This window comes from Dromiciops gliroides, chromosome X, assembly GCF_019393635.1.
Source record: "Dromiciops gliroides isolate mDroGli1 chromosome X, mDroGli1.pri, whole genome shotgun sequence".
NCBI lineage: Eukaryota > Metazoa > Chordata > Mammalia > Microbiotheria > Microbiotheriidae > Dromiciops > Dromiciops gliroides.
Window position 1 is genome coordinate 62592379 of NC_057867.1, and position 24035 is coordinate 62616413.

At 39.6% G+C, this 24035-nt stretch overlaps 1 protein-coding gene and 1 pseudogene across 2 annotated transcripts in view; one reads left to right on the forward strand and one right to left on the reverse strand.

The window, feature by feature from the left end:
• MTM1 (myotubularin 1) overlaps positions 1 to 24035 on the forward strand; it is a 110097-nt gene that overhangs the window by 77339 nt on the left and 8723 nt on the right. For both annotated transcript variants that reach the window (XM_043974301.1, XM_043974300.1), the window contains exons 6-11: positions 766 to 867; positions 5594 to 5677; positions 8821 to 8970; positions 16495 to 16683; positions 21128 to 21313; positions 23161 to 23367. In XM_043974301.1, the coding sequence (XP_043830236.1) occupies positions 766 to 867; positions 5594 to 5677; positions 8821 to 8970; positions 16495 to 16683; positions 21128 to 21313; positions 23161 to 23367 (918 nt within the window). The remainder of the gene's footprint in view (positions 1 to 765; positions 868 to 5593; positions 5678 to 8820; positions 8971 to 16494; positions 16684 to 21127; positions 21314 to 23160; positions 23368 to 24035) is intronic.
• LOC122733498 lies at positions 9739 to 13972 on the reverse strand (annotated as a pseudogene).

The following is a 24035-nucleotide window of genomic DNA, read 5'->3' on the forward strand; positions in this document are numbered from 1 at the left end:
ACAGTGACACAGGCCTCCTTGATGTTCCTTGCACATGACATTCTGTCTCTGGACTTGGGGCATTTTCGTTGGTTATCCTCCACGCCTAGAACTCACTTCATCATTTCCACCTCCTGGCTTTCCTGGAAATGTTCAAGTCTAAGCTGCAGTCCTACAAAAAGCCTTTCCTGGGCTTCCTTAAGACTCTCTCAATTTACCCTGTCTATATCCTGCTTGTACATACTTGTTTGCATGTTACCTCCCCAAGAGACTCAGAGCTTCTTGAGACCTGAGCCTGTTTCTTTGCCTTCCTTTCCAAGTACTTAGAACAATGCCTGGCACATTTTTGTTGTTGTTCAGTTGTTTCAGTGACGGCTGACTCTTAGTTTGACCCTGTTTGGGCACTTGGCAGTGATACTAGAGTGGTTTACCATTTCCTTCTTCAGCTCATTTTACAGATGAGGAAACTGAGGCCAACAGGGTCAAGTGACTTGCCCAGGGTCACAGCCAGTAAGTGTTTGAGGCCGGATTTGAATTTCGGTCTTCCTGATTCCAGGCCCTGCACACTATTCACTGGGCCAACTATCTGATCGCCTGGCACATAGATGATGCTTAATAAATGTTTATTTACAATACTATATCAACAAACATTCTTTGACTTACTTATAATCTAATTGTCTTTTTGAGATTCATTCAACTAAAGAGTTTTAAATTAATCTGAATATTTCTACTTAGTATGACTGTATCTGAGGATGTAGTGATAATTTTTTTAAATCTTCCCTTTAGGATATGAGAAATCTGAGGTTTGCTTTGAAGCAGGAAGGTCACAGCAGAAGAGACATATTTGAAATTCTCACAAAATATGCCTTTCCACGGTCACATGGTTTGGTAAGCTAATGTTTTTCCCCTCAAGTTGTAGAGTGTCTGTGTTCCAAAATTTTATTTCTATCTTGTTTCATTCAACAAGCATTTATTTGAATAAATTAATGAATGAATAAGTAAATAAATGAACCAAACATTTATGAAGGGCCTAGTATGTCTGGGCACTATGGTAAGTGCTGGGGGTACAAAGGCACAAAAAAATGAATAGTCTCTGCCCTGAGTGAGCTAACATTCTGTTGGGGAAAACATCTTATGCACAAAGAAGTAAATACAAAATTAACACAAAATCATTTCCTGAGGCTACTGCCTCTTAGCTCAAGATAGCCCTCATATAGAAGATGGTGCTTGAACTGAGCCTTGAGATTAGGGAAGGGGAGAGTGACAGGCACAGGGGAGAGCCATTACAAAGGCATAGAGATAGGAGATAGAATGTAGTACAAAAACCAACAATGAAGCCAGTTTGAATGAAGCAGAGAATGTATAAGCGAGAGTAGTTAGTGCAGTAAACCTAGAAAAATAGGTTGGAACCAGGTTGGCAAGATGTGGAAATGCCAAGCAAAGTAACTTGCATCTTATTCTCAAATTAGCAGGGAAACATTGAAGATGTCCTTGGAACAGGAGCGTGGCACAGATAGACCTGTGCCTTAGCAAAGTTGGTTTGGGCAGCTGTGTAGAGGCTGGACAAGTGAGAGGAGTGACTGGGGCCAGGGAGAAAGGAGAAGAGAGAAGGGTCTCCACTAACCTGGTGGCCAAATGGTTGGAGAGAAAAAACCAGATGTGTAAGATGTTTTGGAGATTGAATCAACAAAACGTGGCAACTAATTGTATGTAACTGGTGAAGTGAGCTCGGACAATTGAGCATGAGTCCAGGGTTGTAAACCACATTGATGAGAATGATGGTGGTACCATCAACACAATTAGGTAATTTAGGAAGGGGATGAGTTTGAGGAGAAAGAAAATAAATTCTGTCTTGGCCATGCCGAGTTAGAGATACCCACATTGGCTTAAAGATTTCTAACAAGCAGATGGTGAGGCAGGATCGTCGTTCAGGAGAGAGACAAAGGCTGAACATGTGGATCTGGGAATTATCTGCATAGAGATTATCAGTGAACCATAGGACCTTATGAGATCACCAAGAGAATGGATTTAGAACGAAGAGGGGCCAGAACAGAGCCCTGAAGTACACCTTACACATAAGGGCTGGGGCAAGCATGATGATCTAGCAAAGGAAAATAAGGGCAGGACAGATGCAAGAGTAGAACCAGGGGAAAATGCCCCAGTACCTCCCTTCCCCCCCAAAAAAAAAAGCAGAGAGGAGAGTGTGTCCAGGAAGAAGGAATAGTCAGCAGTTCTGGATGCTTCAGAGGGGCCAAAAAGGATGAGAGCTGAGAAGTAATTGGATCTGTTAATGAAGAGATCTTTGGCGACCTTGGGGAGAGTGGGTCTATTTGTGCAGTAATACTCTGGGAACTTGGTAGGTGTTGAAGCCCGGAGGCAGATTTCAGGGGGTTGAGGAGTGAAAAGAGAGGCAGTGGAGGCAATGAGTAAAGAAAGCTCTTTCCAGGAGAACGGCAGTGAAAGGGAAAAGAGAGGAAGGGACAGTTCTTTACGTTGGATCAGAAGTACATGTTAGCCTGGCACAGGTTTTCCTTGAACACATTTCTTCTAGCCCTAGTTTCTCGATAGAACCCTCCAGTATACTCACTCTTTTTTTTTCTTTTTTGGTGAGGCAATTGGGGTTAAGTGACTTGCCCAGGGTGACACAGCTAGTAAGTGTTAAGTGTCTGAGGCAAGATTTGAACTCAGGTCCTCCTGACTCCAGGGCCAGTGCTGCACCACCTAGCTGCCCATAGTATACTCACTCTTAAGAGAAGATAGTATACCTTTATTCTGAGTGTAGTGAAAATATACTGAATATTTACGGTGTTACTACCCAAACTCAAAATGATGATGAAAAAGCTGCTTTGGAAGACCTCATCTTTCCATAACTATCTTGTGAAGCATTTTTGCACGAAAGATACAAATCAAAAGAATACAAATCAAAATCCCCATTTCCATGTTTCACTGACCATCTTGGCTACCAATGTACATGGCTGTATTTTCAGGATTGTATTTTAATTCTATGTTAAGCTTTTATTACAAAGTTCTTGGCCTTAAAAAATAAATATATCATCTTAAGAGGCTTGGTATATCTTGCATGATTTTAAATCAAGCTCTTACATTCAAAAATTTCTGCAATTATCACCTATTAAAATGATTCATTTTACAACAGTTCCATTTATATGCACCATTTTCAATACAAACCTTCTGCCTAAAGTGAGATATGATTGTGGCCTTAGAAATATTTAAAAATTGAGAAACAGGTTATATAGCAAGTGAGAGAGGTAGAGCTAAGGGCCCAACAAATCTGTGGAGACTGCTAGAGTTTATTTGAAGCCCGGGTTAGACTTGCTCAGGTTACACTTGCTTTTGGACCCACAGAAATAGCGTCTGGAAATATGAAAAAGATCCATTACAAGTCAAGTCATGAATTGAATGGATTATGGGTGTTTTTCTTCTTCTGAACCACCCTCTGGCCCCTCCTGTTTCCCGTTGCAGGCAAACGTTGAGTCTGTTCACTCTGTGGCTTGAACTTGGAACTAAGCTTTATTTACCTTCCACTTAGAATGGTCTACAAAAGAGCAGTTTGGATGTGCTCTAAGTAAATTCACTGGCCTGATCTCATTTCTTAATTTGGTCCCATTCTAAAGAAAGTTTTAGGGAATACTGCATATTTTCCAAATAACATTTATTGGTTTGCTTTCATTTTCTTTTTTCTTAATGTGATTTTGAATTCTTGTAAATAAGATTACCATAAAAATGTTTTATTTTTATTAAATGTGAAATCCTTTGCATTTCATGTCTTTTTAAATGTAATTTCATATCAACATGTTTTGTGATCAAAAAGGGGAAGTTTTCATCTCTGGGCCCCATTTTCCTCTTCTCTCAAAGTGAGGAAATCGGGCAAGACGACCTCTAAGATTCCCTCTAGCCCAAAATCTATCTGATCCATTACATAACACGATAAAATGTAGTGAAATGCTTTGGAAATAATTAGGTCACCTTAAATCTCTATAGTTCTTTTAGCAAGTGTGGCTTTTTGTATAGTTTCTTCAGCAAAGTGTTTGAGATTATAAATGAACTATTTGGCTGCTGAACCAAGGGAGAGAAAATAGCACTCTGCTGGGAATCCAGAAATCTGGGTTCTGGTCCTAGCTCTGCCACTGACAAGCCATATAACATTGGGGCAAGTCATTGGATCATTTCCTTTACTGTAGCAAGGGGAAATCTTGTGCCCGTTTTGTAAGGTTATTAAAGAGGCATATTGGAGTGCTTTGAACTTTTTCGGTTTTGGTTTTGGGGTTTGGGGGGGGGTTTGTTTGTTTTTTGGCGGAGCAATGAGGGTTAAGTGACTTGCCCAGGGTCACATAGCTCATAAGTGTCAAGTGTCTGAGACTGGATTTAAACTCAGGTCCTCCTGAATCCAGGGCCAGTGCTTTATCCACTGCACCACCTTGCTGCCCCCACCTTTGAGCTTTTTCAAAGAAAAGTGCTGTTCTATAAAGTTGCTTAGTCTTAGCGATACAGCCAGGAGCATGTTTTGACAAAGTCTTAATTGAAAAACTTGTAGGATGTAAAAGCATAGAGCATAATAAAAAATGTATCTTAATTTGAAACATGCAAAATATTGAAAAAGAGTTACAATAATCAGAATTTCTTGGGGTCATTTCTTTCTGTTGTCATTCTCTCATTTTGGTAAATGCTTTGTTTAAATTTGTCTTCCTCTAGTTTCCATTTGGTTTCCCCTTATGGCTTTAGACATTTTGGTGGAAGTTGCTTAGCTTTACAAAACTTTCTAGATAATTTTCTAAGTTTTCATCTAAGCTCTATCAGTGAAGCTGGTTTAGAATTTCCCCTACTCCACAAAAGTTTTCTTCCACCTTAACTTGATGTGGAAGTGACATTCTGGCAGAGTAGTCTCCCACGGGTTCTACAAACTAGAAAAGCTTCTAGTTGAGGCCCAGAAGTGGACTGTATGTCTGTTGCCTGAGGACAAACCTGGTTAAATTCGGAGGGGCTCAGCACCAAGTGATGAGCTTTTATAAAATAGTTTCATGAGTTGTGTTTTTAAAAAGAAATCTGCTAAGGCCTTGGTTTGGGGAGGGGCTGTAGTCTGCTCACTAGAGGAAGTATCTTCTGCTGATGAAGTTATGGATCCTAAGAGTTAGGTTAATAGAGGTCACAATTTTTAAAAGACTTTTCAATTGATGATTGATCAGTTAGTAGACTTGCCAGCTTCAGTTTTGAGAGAACAGCAACTTATTTTAAATATTTTTGCTGTGGAAACCAAAAACCTTCTTCTGAATAATGGCTTGGTGAATCAGGAAAAGGACAGAATCAATTAATAAGTAAAACCTTTCTGGACAAGACTCAACATTATTTGTAGGTGTTTTTTAATGCTTTTACTGCTACTCTTCCCCCCCCCTCCCCCAGCTACTGTTGTTCATTTCTCCTAGTTTAAATTTGGTAAGCCTGGTTTTTTTAAAAAGCCACTTAGATTGCTTGAACATTGCATGTCTGAAAGTGTGTAGAAATTTGAGGGAAAAAATTTTTATATTACAGGATATATTATTAAGACATTTCTACTTCCCCTGCTTTAGACATTAAATGATTTTCCTTTGTCTTTCCCTAGCCATTATTTGCTTTTTTAAATGAAGAAAAGTTTCCTGAAAATGGGTGGATGGTATATAATCCAATTGAAGAATATAGAAGACAGGTAAGTTGATAAGTACTCTTTCATTGTTCTGATATAGCACATTACCAAAAAAAATTAGTAAGCTAAAATAAAAATGCACATTGTGATGATATAAAGTTTGTCACTCTCTTTGGAAAGCAATAATAGCCCAGCATCCTTCTGAATGGTAGCAGAACAGTATTATCCAAATTGTAGACAACATAAAACATACTATTCAGTTTATTCTACAGTTACTCTTACCTTAAAACCAGCATATTCCCACAGCCATAGTTACCACTTCACTGGGGATCATATTGATTCCATTTCTTAACTTTCCTCCCTCCATCATTGAGGAAGGTCTTTGTTTTGTGCATAAAATATAAGCCACTATTGTAGATGAGTCTTTCACACTTAGCTACTTTATATCTTATATTTTATTTCTACAGTAAAGGCTTTAGTTTGAGAGTCTACCTTTTCTCTCTGTACACTAGTAGTTGGTGGCTAATAGAGACCTTTTCCATAGAAACTTGGCAGAGTTAAATAAATGATCTGAAAGCGCATTATCATTAATACTAACAATAAGCTCAAACGTTTCAATGGTGCTCTAAGCACATTGATGTTTGTTAGTTTCACAAACCTTACAACAACTCTCTGAGCTTAGAATTTGGAGCTGAGTATAGGTTACTAAAAGGTATTATCATCCCTATTTTTTTTTTTACAGCTGATGAAACAGACTAGGAGAGGGCAGCATCCTGGTGCAGTAGAAAGAGTATGAGGCTTAGAGTCAGAGGGTGTGGGTTTGAATCCATCTTCATCTCTTGTCAGCTGGGTCCCCTTAGTCAAGGAACTGCTCCTCCTTGTGCCTCATTGCCCTAATTTGCAAAATGGGGTACTTGAACTGGATGGACTTTAAAGGCCCCTTCCAGCTTAAATCTACAAGCTTATGAGCATAGACGAAGGAAAAGGAAAGTGGCATTCCCCCACTTGTATCTGGAATCAGAGGTGAGATTTGAACTGAGATCTCTCCTAACTCCATGTCCAACCCTCTTTTCACAACTCCCTGGTGCCTCAAAGGTTATCAAGAGAGAGCAAATGTAGGGGCAGCTAGGTGGCATTGCAGCGGATAAAGCACCAGCCCTGGATTCAGGAGGACCTGAATTCAGATCCAGCCTCAGACACTTGACACTTACCAGCTGTGTGACCCTGGGCAAGTCATTTAACCCTCATTGCCCTGCCAAAAAAAAAGAGAGAGAGTGAATGTCAGGACTCAGACCCAGGGTTGAAGGTTGCCTTCAATACTTACTTAGTTAAGTGACTGTGAGGAAAGGTCTTTTCACCTCGGAGCCTCAATTTTTTTTAATTTGTAAAAGGAGAATACTACTATTTCTAACAGCCTACTCCAGAGGATTGTTGTGGGGAAATTGCTTTGTAGACTTTTATGTGTCAGAGAAATGTGAGTTATCATTTAAGTTAATAGCCTCTTACACTTGTATATGTTTTTAGATGAGAAATTAGTTACCGTAGAATCCAAACCTGATACTAATGTGGGGAACAAGACCTGCATCCACATAGTCCTTCAGAGTTTTAGTAAAGAGAGGAGGTTTAAGATATCCAGCTGTAAAGAAGGGGCATGATTTTGACCTTTCATATAACCAGATCTGGGATAGCTAGAGCAAGGACTATCTCATCAAAGCTTTCTACTTTTGCTAATTGTGACTATATAATTTTTAAAAACCATTTGGAGTTGGAGGATCAGTTTCAAGAATCAAACCCACATGTTTTGTATTTGTGCTTTTTTACTGGTTACAATCTTCTGAAATGAAAAGTTGGTCTGTCTAAAGGAAATTCTAGACCTGAGAACCTTAGGAGAACTCATTTGTATTCCTTTGTCGGTTGTTTTCTACAGTTTGGACACTGGATCATCACTTGGTTTGTCATCAGATCTGTTGTGCTGGAATTTTGTGTTTGAGTGTGAAGTTCTGAAAAGAGTCTCTGTGAGGCTTTTGTTTATTTATTAGATTCCATAAAGGAATTCAGTTTCGAATTGAGTTGTGCAGTGATTTGTTACATCACTCACAATTTCTGCCTCTACTAGATATATTTGAAGTCGAAGAGAAAACTTAACTCAGACATGTAGAGCATGTGGACCATTTTGACTTTATTTTTAAAGTGTTAATTGCCCAAACGTAAGATTTTTTTCACTTGGAACAAAACAGTGCGAGTTTCCAAGATTGTATGTGAATATGTATGTGCATATATGAACTGGCAAAGGGGTTTTGTATCGGACAGCTATTCTATTCAGTCTTTTGGTTTTCTTATTCTCTTCTGGACTAAGGAGCGTCCAGACTCAGCTCCTACTTGGGCCTCTAGGTCCAGACCTAAGGAAAAGGCATGGCTTCTAGCCCCCCAAAAACAAATGCACTCACTAACTCTTGTGGTGGTATAGCAATAAATGAAGGAAGGGGGGGGGAATAGTTCAGCCCCCTCTAGAATCTGTCTAGATTTGATGCCTAAATTTATCTGGGTTGTTATAGGAAGGGAGTACTTTAGGTATCATATTGCTACATTTATAGTCTATTTAGTTTGGAAGTGAGTACAACCACAGACTGTAATCAATCCCAAATAACTTTAAGACTCATAGATAGGTGGCAAAATGAGTCTCCCCAAAGGAGTTTCCCTGTATACTTTTCTTGATAGATTTACCCCAGAAATTTAGAATAGACTGGAAAATCCATACCCTTTTGGAAGGAGAGGCAAATTGCTGATTCTCATCTCTACCCTCAAATTGAACACAAGGCTTCCATTTGGTGGGGAAAGGAAAATATGAGTTTCATTGCTATTATTTAGTCTTAAAGTTAATGTTATCTGTATTATGTAAGTAGTAAATAGTAATTTAATACGAACAAAGAGGCCTCAAATTCAAGAGGATCTCTGTAACTAGGAGGCTGAGTATGTGAACCATAAGTTTTTGTCTCATGTCCTTAAATTTTCTAATTGTCGTTTTTGTAGCTTATCTATGATAAATTGGTAGGCTATCGCCACCATGTGGTCAGTGCTAAGTACAGAACTAAAACACCAAAGGACCAGAATAGTCATAGAAGTGAACTGTGGCTTTGAAGTTAAATTACTTGTGAAATTAAATCAAATATAAAATTATGGAATCTGTTCTTATTATTTGTTTGAAGGGATTGCCCAATGGCCAGTGGAGAGTATCTTTTGTCAATAAACGCTTTGAAATGTGCGAAACTTATCCTTCCATTCTGGTGGTACCATATCATTCCACAGATGATGATCTCAGGAGAGTTGCAACTTTTAGATCTCGTAATAGAATTCCGGTGAGTCTACCTTAACAGCAGTTATCACAAAATAACTTTTACTAACTCTTTGAGTCATTCTTTATTCTGAGGAATGAAGTTTAATTCCATAAAACATCTATGCTTGTGATGTAAATGAGCTTGAATTTTGGCAAAATTTATTATATTATATTTTGAAACCTTACAAGTTCTAACCCTACTAATTTGAAACTTGTGATCATTTAAATGTGTGGGATTACATATTTTCTGCTCTAACATATGCTCTCTGTATGATCCTGGGTAAGTTACTCAAGCTCTCAGACAACACTCTGGGATTATGAGTTACAACATAATTGTTGGTCTTTATTGGTAAAAGGAACTTGTGTTCATCAATGAAATCACAAATCCAAACCAAAAGAAAATTCTATTTTGTAGCACTTGAGAATTGATTTTAACCTATACTGATCCTTATTACCTTACTAGCTGCTTTTAAATATAAGCAGGGGCAGATTAGAGCTAGGGTGGAGAAGGTTCCTTCTGGTATACTTTATTTTTCCTGCAAAACATTTATTAGAAACCTAAAGTGAATATGGCAACAAAATAGCAAGGGGGAAGGGACAGGAGAACAAGGAAGGGGGAACTGGGCAGTTAAGAAAGAGGCAATGTTATAAAACATCAACTAATCGTTGATTCTGACACGTGAAGACATATTTGAGTACAATTTTAAAAACAACAACATTTTATTAAAGTGTAAGTGTAAGTATAAAGGCCCTGACCACTCTACAGCTTGCTAATGCTAAAAAAACCACTTCATGAACATGTTGAAATTGTCGTATTGATTCCAAGGTTCCCCTTATCAGCAAAGAGATGTGCTATTTCTGTATCAAAAACAAAGCAGTTGCTGCTCAAGATGACGGCAGCCACCCCATCATGGATGGAACAGGGCTTGGCTTCCCAGATCAGTCTCCACTCGTTGCCATTCAGTTCCAGTTTATAAGCAAAGTTCTGTGCTTGCTTCCGAGTCCCAATGAGCCACAGGATGGCAAAAAACTGTTGGTGGCCCTCTTGTTTCTTCAGCACCAGCATGAAGCAATGGCTGAAGCAGGACTGCATCATCACCCAATTGACGGCCCCTGGCAAATTAATGTCTGTAGCAAAAAAACATGACATCTTCCCCTTAAAGGGTAGCGATGTTCTTGTGAGCATGCATGAAGTGGTACATAACAGCTTCCAGTGAGCCCTGCCATTTACAAGAGGCACCAGGGCAAGGATAGGAGTATGGATGAGATTCACAGATATCTTCATGTTCTGGCTTCTCCATATGGGGAAGATTCAAAAAACATTCCCTGGTGGCATACTATGAGGATTTGCCTTTTGCTTTTTCAGATGAGCTTTTTCCTGTTTTCTTGTTTGATATATTTTGAAGGCCTTTTCTGAGAGTGAGAGAGAGCTTCCTTTTTTCAGGGTCAAGCTCTCCTTTTTCCCTTGATCTATCACAGAAATTACAGAATTTGAACATTGGAAAGAACCTCACCAGCTATCTACTTCAAACCATATTGAAAAGGGAATCTCTATTAAAATATACCAAATAAATGGCCATCCAGCCTCTGATGAAAAACCTCCAAGAAGGGGGAATTTGCCACCTCTTAAGGCAGTTCATTCTACTTTTGGACAGCTGTCATTATTAGAAAGGTTTAGTGTGTGTTTGGGTTTTTTTTTCTGACCTCACGCCAAAATTTGTCTCTTTGCATCTTTTGTGTCACGTAGACTCAATAATCTTTACCATCCCAGGTGCCTCCTTCCTCCATACTCTCCATCTTTTTTTTTTCTTTTTTTTTTCATACTCTCCATCTTTTCAATGATTTTCTTAAATTTCAGTTCTGGAGCCCAGAATTGAATACAGTACCCAAAACGAGGCCTGACAAAACACAAGAATGTTGTGGGATTATCACCTACTTATTGTTAGAAGTTATGCCTCTCTTAATGTACCCCAAGATCACCTTAGCTTTTTTGACTGCCATATCACACTGCTAACTCACTAAAAAACCTCACGTCATTTTCAGAGTAACTTCTGTCTGACCGTGCCTCCCCTATCATATACTTGTGAGTTTGATTTTTTTAGATTCGAGTGATAAGACTTTACCTTTATCTCTCTTAAACTTCATTCATTAGATTCAGCCCAATGTTCTAGTCTCTCAAGATCTTTTTGGCCCCTCCTTCATCTAATATGTTAGCTCTGAGTTTATGTCAATTGCAGATTTGATGAGTATGCCATTTATAACTAAATTCATCAATAAAAATGTGAACCCAGTTCCCTGGGGTCCTCCCTGGAAACCCTCTGTCATATCGACATTGACCCGTTCACAAGTACTCTTTGAATCTGACCATCCAACCAGTTCTGACTCCATATGCTTGGTATTCTCATCTAATCCACATCTCTCCATCTTTCTTTTTTAATAGCTTTTTAAAATTTTTTTCCAAATGTATGTAAAAACAACTTTAAGCATTCATTTTCACAAAATTTTTACTTCAAAATTTTTCTCCATCCCCTCTTCTAAAACAGTAAGCCATTTCAAACTTGTTATATGTGTACAGTCATCTCCATCTTCTTTATAAGAATAGTGTGAGATACTTTAACAAAAGCTTTATTTAAGTGTAGCCAAACTATATCCATAACATTTTTTTCATCTACTAGTTTTGTGATGCTTCCTCCCCCCCAAAAAAACCCCACAGAACTAAGGTTACTCTGGTACAATCCATTCTTGATGAGAATACCGTACAAGCTCTTTGTTGTTTTGTTTTCCATATGAAGTCATTCAAAGCTATGAAGGAGGAGGAGGAAGAAAAAAATATGCTTCATTCTAAATTCAGAGGCCTTCAGTTCTCTGTCAAGTTGGATGGCTAGCATTTTTCATCAGGAGAACTTTGGAATTGTTGTAGCATAGCCAAGAATAGCTGCATCTTTCACAGTCAGCCATCATTCCCCTAGTTCTGCTCACTTCACTTTGCATCAAATGATGCAAGTCTTCTCAGGTTTTGTCTGAAACCCTCCCCTTCATTGTTTCTTAAAGCACAATAGACCATTCTATTCATAGACCACAACTTGTTCAGCCATTCCCCAGGGGATGAGCATCTCCTCAGTTTCCAATTCTTTGCCACCACAAAGAGAGCTGCTAGAAATAAGTTTGAACATATGGGTCATCCTTTTCCTTTTTTTTTTTTTTAATTTTTTGGGATATAGACCTAGTAACAGCATTGTTCTGGGTCAAAGGGTATGCACAGTTTTATAGCCCTTTGGGTATCATTCCAAATTATTTTCCAGAATGTTTGGACTAGTTCCTAGTTCCTCCAATAGGTGTATTAGTGTCCCTATTTTCCCACATCCCCTCCAGCCATGCTGGCTTTTTGTAATCATTGCTTCCTTTTCCAGATACTCAACAGCCATCTCTAGAATTTTCCCAGGAATTAAAGTCAAGTTCACTGTCCCACAGTTTGCACACTCTTATCTCTTGGCTTTTTTGAAAATTGGATTAGCCTTTGCCCTCCCTTATTCTTGCAGTACCCCCTCCTGCTTTCCATGATATTTCGGATATTGACAGTGGCCAGTTGGGTTGACCCCTGGGGAGCAATTTTTTTATCATAAAAGGTTTGTTGATACTCTGAGATGTACTGTGTACATGATATTTTTACTGTGCAAACATTTTGGAATATTTCTCCCTTTGCAAATGTCCAGGTCTTATCAGTCAGAGAAATCTATTCTGAGATTGGTAGCTTTTTCAAAAGGAAGACTTAAGAAATTAAGAGTTCTTTAAGCCTTCTGTTAATATCAGAGTCCAGCATTTCATGTGCATCAAAGAATGTTTATAAAATATAATTATGGAATGTAGACCTAATGTGAATTATTTCTTAAATTAACTTGTATTTCTTGGTATCTGTTCATATCTTAATCAACAATCATTTATAACTGCCTACTCTGCTAGTACCTAGCTCTGAGCATGGTGTTAGGTGCTGGGAATAGAAAGAGAAAAGCAAAACAATCCCCAGGGAGCTTAGATTCTAACAGAGCTATATAGGAATGTACAAAATATATAGCTGGGGCAGCTAGGTAGTGCAGTGGATAAAGCACTGGCCCTGGATTCAGGAGGACCTGAGTTCAAATCCAGCCTTAGACACTTGATACTTACTAGCTGTGTGACCCTGGGCAAGTCACTTAACCCTCATTGTCCTGCAAAAAGAAAAGAAAGAAATATATAGCTATATAGGAATGTACAAAACATATACAAAAAAGTTATAAGGGAAGATGGCAGTAGTAGCCTGGAGGACTAGAAAGGCCTCATGTAGAAATGTCATTTGAGCTGAGTCTTGAAGAGAAACAGGTATTCCAAAAGGAAGAGATAAGGATGGGGAGCATTAAAGGCATTGGGGACAGCCAGTGCAAAGTCATGGAGACAGCAGATGAGGTATTGTATATGAGGAACAATAATATCAGTATGGCTGAACCATAGGTTATAGAGAGGGAAGTAATATTAGAAGGCTGGAAAAGTAGAAAGAGATCAGGTTATGAAGAATTTTAAATGCCACACTGAAGAGTTGATATCTGATCCTAGAGGTAATAGGAAACTACTGGAGTATATTAAATTGGGGGCTGGTATGGGCAGAGCTTCATTTTAGGGAAGTCACTTTGGCAACTGTGCAGAGGATAGATTGGAATAGAGAGAAAGTTGAGACAGGGAGACCAAATAGAAGACTCTTGCTTAGAGCAGGTAAGATTTAATAAGGGCCTGAGCTAGGATAGCAGTTATATAAGTAGAGAGAAGGGGATGCAGGCAAGAGAAGTTGTGAAGATTAAAATATCATGATGTGGCAATTGGATTTGTATGGTGAAAAAAGAGTAAGGAGCCAAGGACTGTACCAAAGTTTGAACCAGGGTGACCAGGATCATGGGGCCCTCAACAGAAATGGGAAGTTTGGAAGAGGGGTTGGTTTCAGGAAGAAAAATTGGTTCTTTTCTGAACCAGTTGAAGTTGACATGTCCATGGGACATTGTTGGTATTGCCCAACTGGAGTGTAGGGGAGAAACAAGGCTGGATATATAGATGCTGGAGTCATCTGTGTTGAAGTGATAATTGAACCCAGATGAGTTCATGAGGTTAACAAGTGAGAGGGTGTGGAAAGAAAAGAGGGCCTGGGACAGAGCCTTGCTGTGCATCCATAGTTAGTGAGTATGCCATGCATGAAGATCCAGGAATGGAGACTAAGAAAAAGTGGTAGAAATGTTAGGTGGGAGGAGATCCAAGAATGGCCTAAAACCCCAGAGAGGGCAGTGTAGCCAAGAAGAGCCTGTGGGCAGCAGTGTCAAAAGCTGCAAGATGGGGATTGTTTGCAGAGAGGAGATGCAGTTCAGTAAGCAGATTAGAAGCCAGACTGTAGAAGGGAGTGATGGGAGAGGAAGTGGAGGTGATGAACATAGCCAGCTTTTTCCTAGGAGTTTGGCCGAGAAAGGAAGACGGATGTATATACAGATGCATGTCTCCACACATATATACAAACTCACACATACATATGGAAAGGATGACAGGGAGGGGTTTTTTAGTACGAAGAAGAATTGGCCACGTTTGTCTGTAATAAAGAGCCAGTAGATAAGAGATCGAAGCCAAGGCAGACAGAGGAAATGACTGTGGGAGCAAATTACTGCTGCCAGAGCATGCACACAGCCTTAGGCAGATGGCAGGAGGGCTTGAGTGGGTGTGCAGGTGAAACGGGGCCTGGTGGGAGCTTTTCTTCTCTCTGTCTCCCCAGTGCTGAGTACAGTGCCTGGCACTGAGAAGGCACTGTTTAAAAAATCTAGTTGACTGACTGGCATCTGGGGCCAGCTCCTAGACAGTAAATATGGTGCTCTGGTTTGCACGTGTTTAGCTCTGACAGTCTAATTCATTTTGTTCTTCTCAACCTTGTCACTCCACCTGACTCTATTGCCAGGGTGTACCATTAGTCGCAAAGGTGCATAGGGTATAGCCATGACTCTCACTAGAAAAACAGAACATTCTCTATTAATGGGATTTGCTTGTACATCTTACTATGTGAAAGATAGCATCCATTGTACCAGAAAGTTCTTCACTTGCCTTTGTCTCTGTCAGCCAAGCCTTTCTCTGAAGGTTTTCTTCTTAGTGAGGCTTTATCACAGAGCGCTCAGAAGAAACTCCCTGACTTCATCCTTGTGGAGCCGTGATGTTTGTTGCCCTTTCTCAATGGATTGCCATCATTGGAAACTTAGGTTTGCTGATGGAACTCAAGTCAGAGACCTTCCTCATCTCCTTTTGTTGGATGTGCTGAAAAGTGCTGATACCTTCCTAAGGATAACTTGGGAGCTGAAGCTTTGTAGTTTTCTTTCAACTCAGACTTCTTGACAGTACAAACCAATGTGTGTACCTTTAATTATGGGCCTAACAATATTAATTCTAGGAATCATTCAATATTTGATTTTTAACTACATTTTTAAAGTGCCCTCCTAAAAAGAAAAAGGAAGCAGAAAGGGAAATTAGAATTATGGTATGAGAAAATCAGATCACGAATAGAATACATAATGACACTTCATTTATGAAGAAATAAGCTATTCCACATAAATGATTTATTCTTTTTAAGTGTGGAATTTTTTTTTACTATTTTGTTGCAGATATTTCCAAAACATATACAACTTCCTTGCCTCATTGTTATGAACACAAAATATTGTATTAGTGTAATACAATTCTGTCCTCAGAAGATACTGATGTGTATTGGCCGCCTGTTTGCCCTTACACTAAGTTGCCCGAGACTGCTGTGCATGCTTTTAAAATTATTTTTCCTTCTTTTTAAATAATTTTTCTGTCCCTTCCTTCCCTGTCAGATGTTCCTTCTTGCTGCTGACAGCAGCCTACTTCAAAGACTTTCCCATAGTCGTCTCCTATCCTCCAATTTCCTGCTTCTAATCTGATAAGGATTGGGAAATGAAATCACTCTTGTTTATTAGTGTTGTGTCTCAAATGAGAGGGAAGAAGCTCCTTGGGAGGAAGGAGCCTGCATGAACATGAGCACGAGCGAGTGTACACACACACACACACACACACACACACACACACACACACACACACACACACACACACACACACACACACCACCACCACCACCACCACCCTCTAATTCCCCCCCACACTCCCTGCCCCAACTTCCTTTTGGGCCCTTAGCAGTATTCTGAGTGCTCATTAGCCACTGGTGACTTCCAGAGTTTACATAGAAAATAATTTTTAAAAATACTTCTTTGGTAAGTCTTTACCTGTAAGGCAGCTTCAAAGGTATAATAAAAAATAATGTCTTTTTAAGTGATGAAATCTATTTTTAGTCATCATAATTCAGCCTAATCATACAGTACAGTATTTTCAGAAGTGTTCCCTGTTGCCAAGGGAGGGAAGGGCCATAAAAATCACTTGTAAATAATAATAATTTTCACCTGATTGATATGCTTTCCTTCCCAGTGGTACACATTTTATTGTTGTGCTTCTCAGTGGCTGACAGTTTCTGAACTCAACCTAGGTATTGTCCTGGATTCATCCTGAAAATAAGAATGTCATCATGCGCTGCAGTCAGCCTCTTGTTGGCATGGGCGGCAAAAGGAATAAAGATGATGAAAAGTATCTTGATATTATCAGAGAGGCTAATGGACAGATTTCCAAACTTGCCATCTTTGATGCAAGACCCAGTGTAAATGCAGTAGCCAACAAGGTAAGCATGCTTAGCTAATAATGTTACTGGAATTGGATTGTTCTGAAAAAGAAAGTATTTTATCAGTGTTGGGTTCTGGGGTGTTTTGTATTAATTAAAATGATTAGAGTTGATGGACTTCATTAGCCAGAGCTGGAAAACATCCTAGTCCTCCTAGAATCCTAGATCTCAAGCTGGAAGGAAACAAAGGCCACAGTCCATTCTTCTCATTGAGCTGAGGAAACCGAGGCTCCAGAGAGGTTCAGATCATTTTGTCAAGCCAAGGAAATGGAGCGTCAAAGAGGAGAAGTGAAAGTCAGTATTGAAACAGAAAGAACACTTGGGTTCATTGAACAGGAAAGTTTTGGCCACAAGATGGATTTTGGTAAAAGTAGTTTCGTGTGATGTGTTATAGCATAGTCTAACCATTTCAGTGACAGCACATTCAAAGACAACTGGCCGTGTACTTCAGGACATGTGGCTACGCTACCGTTGGGACAGTTTACAGAGTTAATGAAAGCTATCGAAATAATCAAATGATTATAAATCCCAATCTCCCAGACCTCCATTTGGTGCATGTGTGTGTGTGTGTGTGCATGATAGTATCTCAGTCATCTGGCCCATTTGAAGATATGTGTGCTTGTATTTGAAGTGGTTTTGACACAAACCTTATAAAATCTAACACTTTTATGTTGTCTTTTGTGGAGGCTCCTGAAAAGAATTGAACATTTTCTTGATGGCCAATGAGGAATGTCCATTATTGCTTGTATTGGGCACCCTCAGGACCCACTGAGATGTGAAAAGCTGTTTGCCACCTACACTAAGTGGCTCCAGGTTGCGTGGTGGTGGTGGGTTTTTTTTTTTAATTTCTTGTGTCTACCCTTGATAGTTTTGTCTGGGGGGGGGTCTCCCCCCACTCTGATATCTATCGAGTTGTCAGCTGTAATTTCTTACTGCTTTCCTTCTTATAATGCACTTGTCCTAGTCTTGTGGGCTAAGAAGAGACACAGGTACAATTGTTAAGCTTGTCTCTGGAATGAGTCAATGGGCCACAAGGACACTGGCTTTGGGTGCTCAGAGAATTTTTTTTCCTTCCTGGCTCTTGTCTGTCTTCTGGATGGCCAGGATTGCTAGACAAGTTGCCTAGGGATAAGTGAAGTGTCACTCTGCATATGTATCTCTGTTTGTCAGAGGATAATAATGCATATGGCAACCACCTTGCCAGGCTTGTTAGAATGTAATAGGATTCCAAGCACTGGATCTGGAGTGAGAGGTACCTGGGTTTGACCTCTAGAGTTCTGTCTCTTACCTGTGTGACCTTGGGCAAGTCGTTTAACCTTGCTGGGTCTCACTTCCCTCATCGGTAAAATGAAGGAGTTAACTTCCAGAGTGTCATTCACCTCTAAGTCTATGATCCTGTGACAGTGTCTGGAATGAAACAAAGGACTCTGAAAACCTTCAGGTGCTCCTATAAGTGTCAGCTCTTGCTCATTAATCACATACCGTGAGATGTTTGATCCTATGTGATTTCCCCTCAGCGTGCTTCTCGCTACCTGTTTGTGCCATTGGTGATTCAGTACAAACCCAATCCAATTTAAAAGTGAGATCCCTACAGCTGGAAGAGAAGCCTGAGATGCCTTTCCAAGCCAAACATGGGCTTATTTTTGGATTGGCCTCAGTTCCATAATACAGACCTTCTGTTCCTTTCTATCAGGATTTGTAACACAGTTAATGGCATATATACAATGATACTTTATTTCCATGGAAATCTTTTGTTATGCAGGTATTTAAAACATCATGTCAGGTATTCAAAAGGTAGCTGTGTACTTTAAAAACCATGTTTGAACTTGTAGAACACTTCAGTCATATCTCCATCCAAATTCAATTCCATCTGCATCTGTACTTAGTAAAATAGTGTCACTTTCAGTAAATGCTGCACTAGTAGAGCTGTGGGTGACTGTATTTATTTATTTATTGGTTATAAAAGTATTTTATTATTTTCCAGTTACATGTAGAGATAGTTTTCAACATTTGTTTTTATAAGATTTCTAGTTTCAGATTTTTCTCCTTCCCCAAGATAGCAAGTAATCTGATATAGGTTATATATGTATAGTCACATTAAACATCTTTCTGCATTAGTCTTTCTGTGAAAGAAGAATCAGAGCCAAAAGAAAAAACCTCAAAAAAGAAAAACAACAGCACCAAAAACAAAAGAAATAGTGTGGTTCAATCTGCATCCATATTCCACAGTTCTTTCTTTTTCTGGATTTGGAGAGCCTTTTCCATCATGAGTCCTTTGGAACCATTGTATTGCTGAGAAGAGTCAAGTCTATCACAGTTAATCAACACAAAATGTTGATGATACTGTGTACAATGTTCTCCTGGTTCTGCTCATCTCACTCATCATCACTTCATGCAAGTCTTTCCAGGTTTCTCTGAAATCTGCTTGCTCATCGTTTCTTACAGCACAATAGTATTCCATTACATGGTGACTGTATTTATTGAGCTACAGTATCTGAAGTCAAAGGACTTGGGTTCAAGTCCTGACCCTGATACTCAATACCTCGATGAGTTTAATATACCTGTGACGTGAAGGACCCAACTTCTCATCACTCCCCTGGCTGCACTACTTTGGGATTCCTCTGAGTCTTCCACAATGCCCCACCATTGGGGACCTTCCCCAGCAGCACCCCCCCAACCCCCAACTTGGCCTCCAGGTTTTCAGCTTCCTTTTGTGTCTTGTCTTCTTCCGTTATATTGTAAGCTCCTTGAGCCCAAGGACGGTCTTTTTTTTCTTTCAGATTTCTATCCCTGGTGCTTAGCTTGTTGTAGACACTTAATATTTGTTAACTGACTTTGGTTGGCAGCACCACCACCTGCCCACAACATCATCACCACATCCTTCACTCTCATCTCCTTAAATCGTACCCTTCAAATGTCCTACTCCAGATCTACCTTCCCCTTCCACTGTGCTCTCTAGAATGCCTGCTCCATAATTAACAAGCCTGTTTTCATTTGAAACCTTTTCCTTTCTCATTTCTCCATCTTCTGGCACTTACTTAGACCTGGCTTCCACCTGTTGAGGAAAAAGGTGACCATCCCTGGCTACCCTCTCTAATACTAGTTGTACTTTCATATCTTCAACTCACTGGTTATAATGGGGAGTCAGAATATTCCTTGCTCCTCCCCATTGCCACTTTCAAAGAAAACTTCCTTCTACCACCATCATTCAGTACCATCTCCTTTGATGTTCATTCAATTCAAATTTATCCAGTCAAGATTCTGGATGTTCAGTGCCTGGCTTGGAGTCTTTCTCTCCTTTCCCCCTCCCTCCTTATGGCTACTGACTGCATCATTTCCCTCTCAGGGTTAGAAATAGACAGGAAAGGGAACCTTCATGTGACATCTGTTATATGACTGTCCTTTTCCAATCAGATGTTTTCTTGGCACTGCCCTCTTGCTCACTCTTTTAATGGGCAGCTTCGAGTTGGCGTGTACTTTCCTTCTTTTCTAGCCTTTGGTGCAGATGATTGTGTTCCTTCAAAGTTCTTAAGCCTCTTTCCTAGTGTGCCAAAACACAAACCACAGCTCTCTTTAAACAGACCGGCACTAGGGTTTCCACACATAAAGCAGTGTTTGTTATCACAGTGGCAGGATGATCCAGTGCTAGAGCTAGGTGGAACCGATTTTAAAATGAGAGGCTGTAGTAATTACCAGACAGCTTTCCTCTTTCCCTCTCCCCTCCCAAGTATTTAATGCTGACCAAAAGATGACTTAAGCTACATTGTTAAAAAATCATTTGGAATATAAAGTCAAGCGTATTTATTTCTCCCTCAGTGTGGCAGAGTGTATTCCCTTTCCATGATTAACTCACTTTCCTGCCCCTAGTTTTAGAACTGGGAATTTGCATAGAATGTGGAAATTTCAAGCCCTGACCCACTTACTTCAAGTCAGTTGTGAGAGCTTGTGATTATAAAGTACTTTGAAAATATTGCAAGCAGAACTAGAACATTGTACACAGTAACAGCAACATTGTGTGATGAGTAACTGTGATAGATAGACTTAGCTCTTCTTAGCAATGCAGTGATCCAAGACGATGCCAAAAGATTCATGATGGAAAATGCTGTCCACATCCAAAGAAAGAACTGTGGAATCTGAATGCAGATCAAAGCATACTATTTTCACTTTATTTGTTGGGGTTTTTTGTTTTCCTTTTTTTCTGTCTTGTGGTTTTCTCTTTTGTTCTCATTCTCTCACAACATGACTAATGTGGAAATATGTTTAACATGATTGTACATATATAACCTACATCAGATTGCTGTCTTGGGAAGAGAGGGAGAGAATAAAAATTGGAACTCAGAGTCTTACAAAAGTGAATGCTGAAAACTATCTTTGCATGTAATTAAGGAAAAAATACTATTAAGTGGGGAAAGAAGAAAATATTGCATTTTGTTTTCTTTGTTAGGCGACAGGAGGAGGATATGAAAGCGATGATGTCTATCATAATGCAGAAATTTTCTTCCTGGATATTCACAATATTCATGTCATGAGAGAATCCTTAAGAAAACTGAAGGATATAGTTTATCCTAATGTAGAAGAATCTCACTGGCTATCAAGCCTGGAATCAACTCATTGGTTAGAACATGTCAAGGTAAGTCCACTTTAAAATTAAAATCAAGGGCTTTTTAACTTACATTGTCAACTAATTTGTGAAATGTATATATTTGAATTTGTTATTGCTGTTCATTTATTGAAGACAGCCTAGTATGTTACTGAATTGGCAGTACATGTTAATCCTGGAACCTGTCTGCCTTATCAGTACTTTCTGGAAGTAGGACACATGGTGTAAATAAAGGAAGATGTCCCAGTGGATCTGGACTCAGGTGTTACTTTAATTGGGACTCCCCCCTCCATTCTAATGAAACTCATTATGCTTTTAGGGTACCAGGAAACTTATTATACATTCCCTACTATATTATGCTTGTATTGTTTCTTTAAAAATACTCCCTCTAGCCTGGGATCATGATATTTGATAGGAAGGGAAGAAAATTTCCAAGAAGGAAGGAACTAACGAGATTCAGTGATTGGAGGTAGGGAGATAAGGAAAGGGAGGAAAGAGTTAAGACTAGATGGAGGGGTAGCTAGGTGGTGCAGTGGATAAAGCACCAGCCCTGGATTCAGGAGGACCTGAGTTCAAATCTGGCCTCAGACACTTGACACTTAATAGCTGTGTGACCCTGGGCAAGTCACTTAACCCTCACTGCCCTGCCCCCTCAAAAAAGACTAGATGGTAAGAATGGTAAAACCTCATTAACAACAGTTTGATTTTGTAATTGGCTTTTGGCTTTTCCTTGAATGGTACTAGATTAGTGATTACCATGGTAATATGTCAAAGAATAATACAGGAGCTTGTGACATGACCGTTAGAATTTTGAGAGTTCCTTGCCATAAAACTATAAAAATGGCCAACTGTAGTGATAACACACATCTGGATGGACTAACTCAAAGGCTTTCCCGACAAGCTGCATGTTATTGCCTGGGCAGTGTGAGTTTTTCACCCACTTTGCTCCATTGCATATAGTTCAACCTGTCTTTTCCAGTCACTGAAGTGAGGCTTTTGTCCTGTTGTGGTTCTGGGGCTCCATATGACTAGTACAGTGTCATCTGTATATAGCACCCCGTTGAGAGGGAGTCCTTCTGTTTGATCTCTGGGCTACATATGTTCATGCCACTGGTGACTGACTATCTTTGGGGAGCAAACCTTTATTCTAATGAGTCTGGTTTTTTCAGCTCAAAGGACAAGAAACTCAGTGGGATCTTATATTCCCGATACTCTGTAGTCAGTTGTGTGCCTTTCCTGCAAAGGTGTGGCTTACTGTGGACAATCCTCTGTGAAAGGCCTGCCTGTCTTCTCCTCGAATTCATGGACAGACTATTGATGGAGCTTCTGAAGACATGAGAAATCGGCGGTTGCTGGGATTTTCTCAGTCACCCTTTTTGTGCAGCCCTCACCTCTTCGATGTTGAAGCTCCAGCACTGCTTGATGTGCTTTTGAAATTGTCTCTCCTTGAGCAGAGACGTTCTCTGCAGATTTTGCTGTCCTCCCTCCAGAAAAAAAATGCCCCGTAGATCTGTCCTGCTTCTTTTCTCTTCCCAGTGTGATGGAACTTGGGTGCTGCTTTAGACCAAGTTCTCATTTCTCCTCACTCTTTTTTTCACTATTCCTTCTCATGATCTTACTCATATCAATAAATGCATCCACGTAAGCAAATTCATTAGAAATTTGTCTGTTTCTGGAATGAGTTTATGTTGGAGAAAACCAGCTGATTCTATATGTCCAGATCTTCCATGCATAGAAATCTCTCTGTTCCAGAAATAAGCTTTTTTTTAAAACCGAGGTTTTGCTGATATTTAAAATAAATTTTAATCACAGCAAGTTTTTCATCATCTCAATTATCAGCATTTTTAAAGTGTGGGTTTTTTTTGTTTGTTTAACAGTTTGTCTTGACAGGAGCTATTCAGGTTGCAGATAAAGTGGCCTCTGGAAGAAGCTCAGTGTTGGTGCATTGCAGTGATGGATGGGATCGAACAGCACAACTCACATCTCTGGCCATGTTAATGTTAGACAGCTACTACCGGACCATTATAGGGTTTGAAGTATTGATACAAAAAGAGTGGATAAGCTTTGGACACAAATTTGCATCGGTAATTTTTTTTCTTTTTTCTTTTTTTTGTGGGGCAATGGGGGTTAAGTGACTTGACCAGGGTCACACAGCCAGTAAGTGTGAAATGTCTGAGGCCGGATTCAAACTCACGTACTCCTGAATCCAGGGCCAGTGCTTTATCCACTGCGCCACCTAGCTGCCCTGGTAATTTTTTAAAAAGCCAAATCTGTCCTATTAGAGTTTAATATTATAGGCATCTGTGATGGAAAAACTAGCTGTTTGAAGCATGTGTTTCCTTTACCTGTGGAATATTATAATTTTACAAATTATGAAACTTTACTTTGCAGCTGCAAACATTTAAGTGCCTGTTATTATTAAGACCCTGTACTAAGTTGTTTTTAATCATCTTATATAAACTTTGACACTTCATCCAAATCCCATAGGGGACCAAAAATTAATTGGAAAGAAAGTAGTGAAGAAATATGTTTGTTTGGTGTTTTTTTTTTTAATTTTTAAGGACAGAGGCTCATTCCTTTGGCCATGATCATAGGGTTATATATCTTGTTCTGGAAGAGATTTTAGAGACCATCTGATCCAACTTCCTCATTTTGTAGATGAAAAAACTGAGGCCAGAGGCAGGATTTGAACTCTGACCTTGTGATTCCTTATTGAGGGCTCTTTTCACTGACCATGATGACTGTCTGGTTC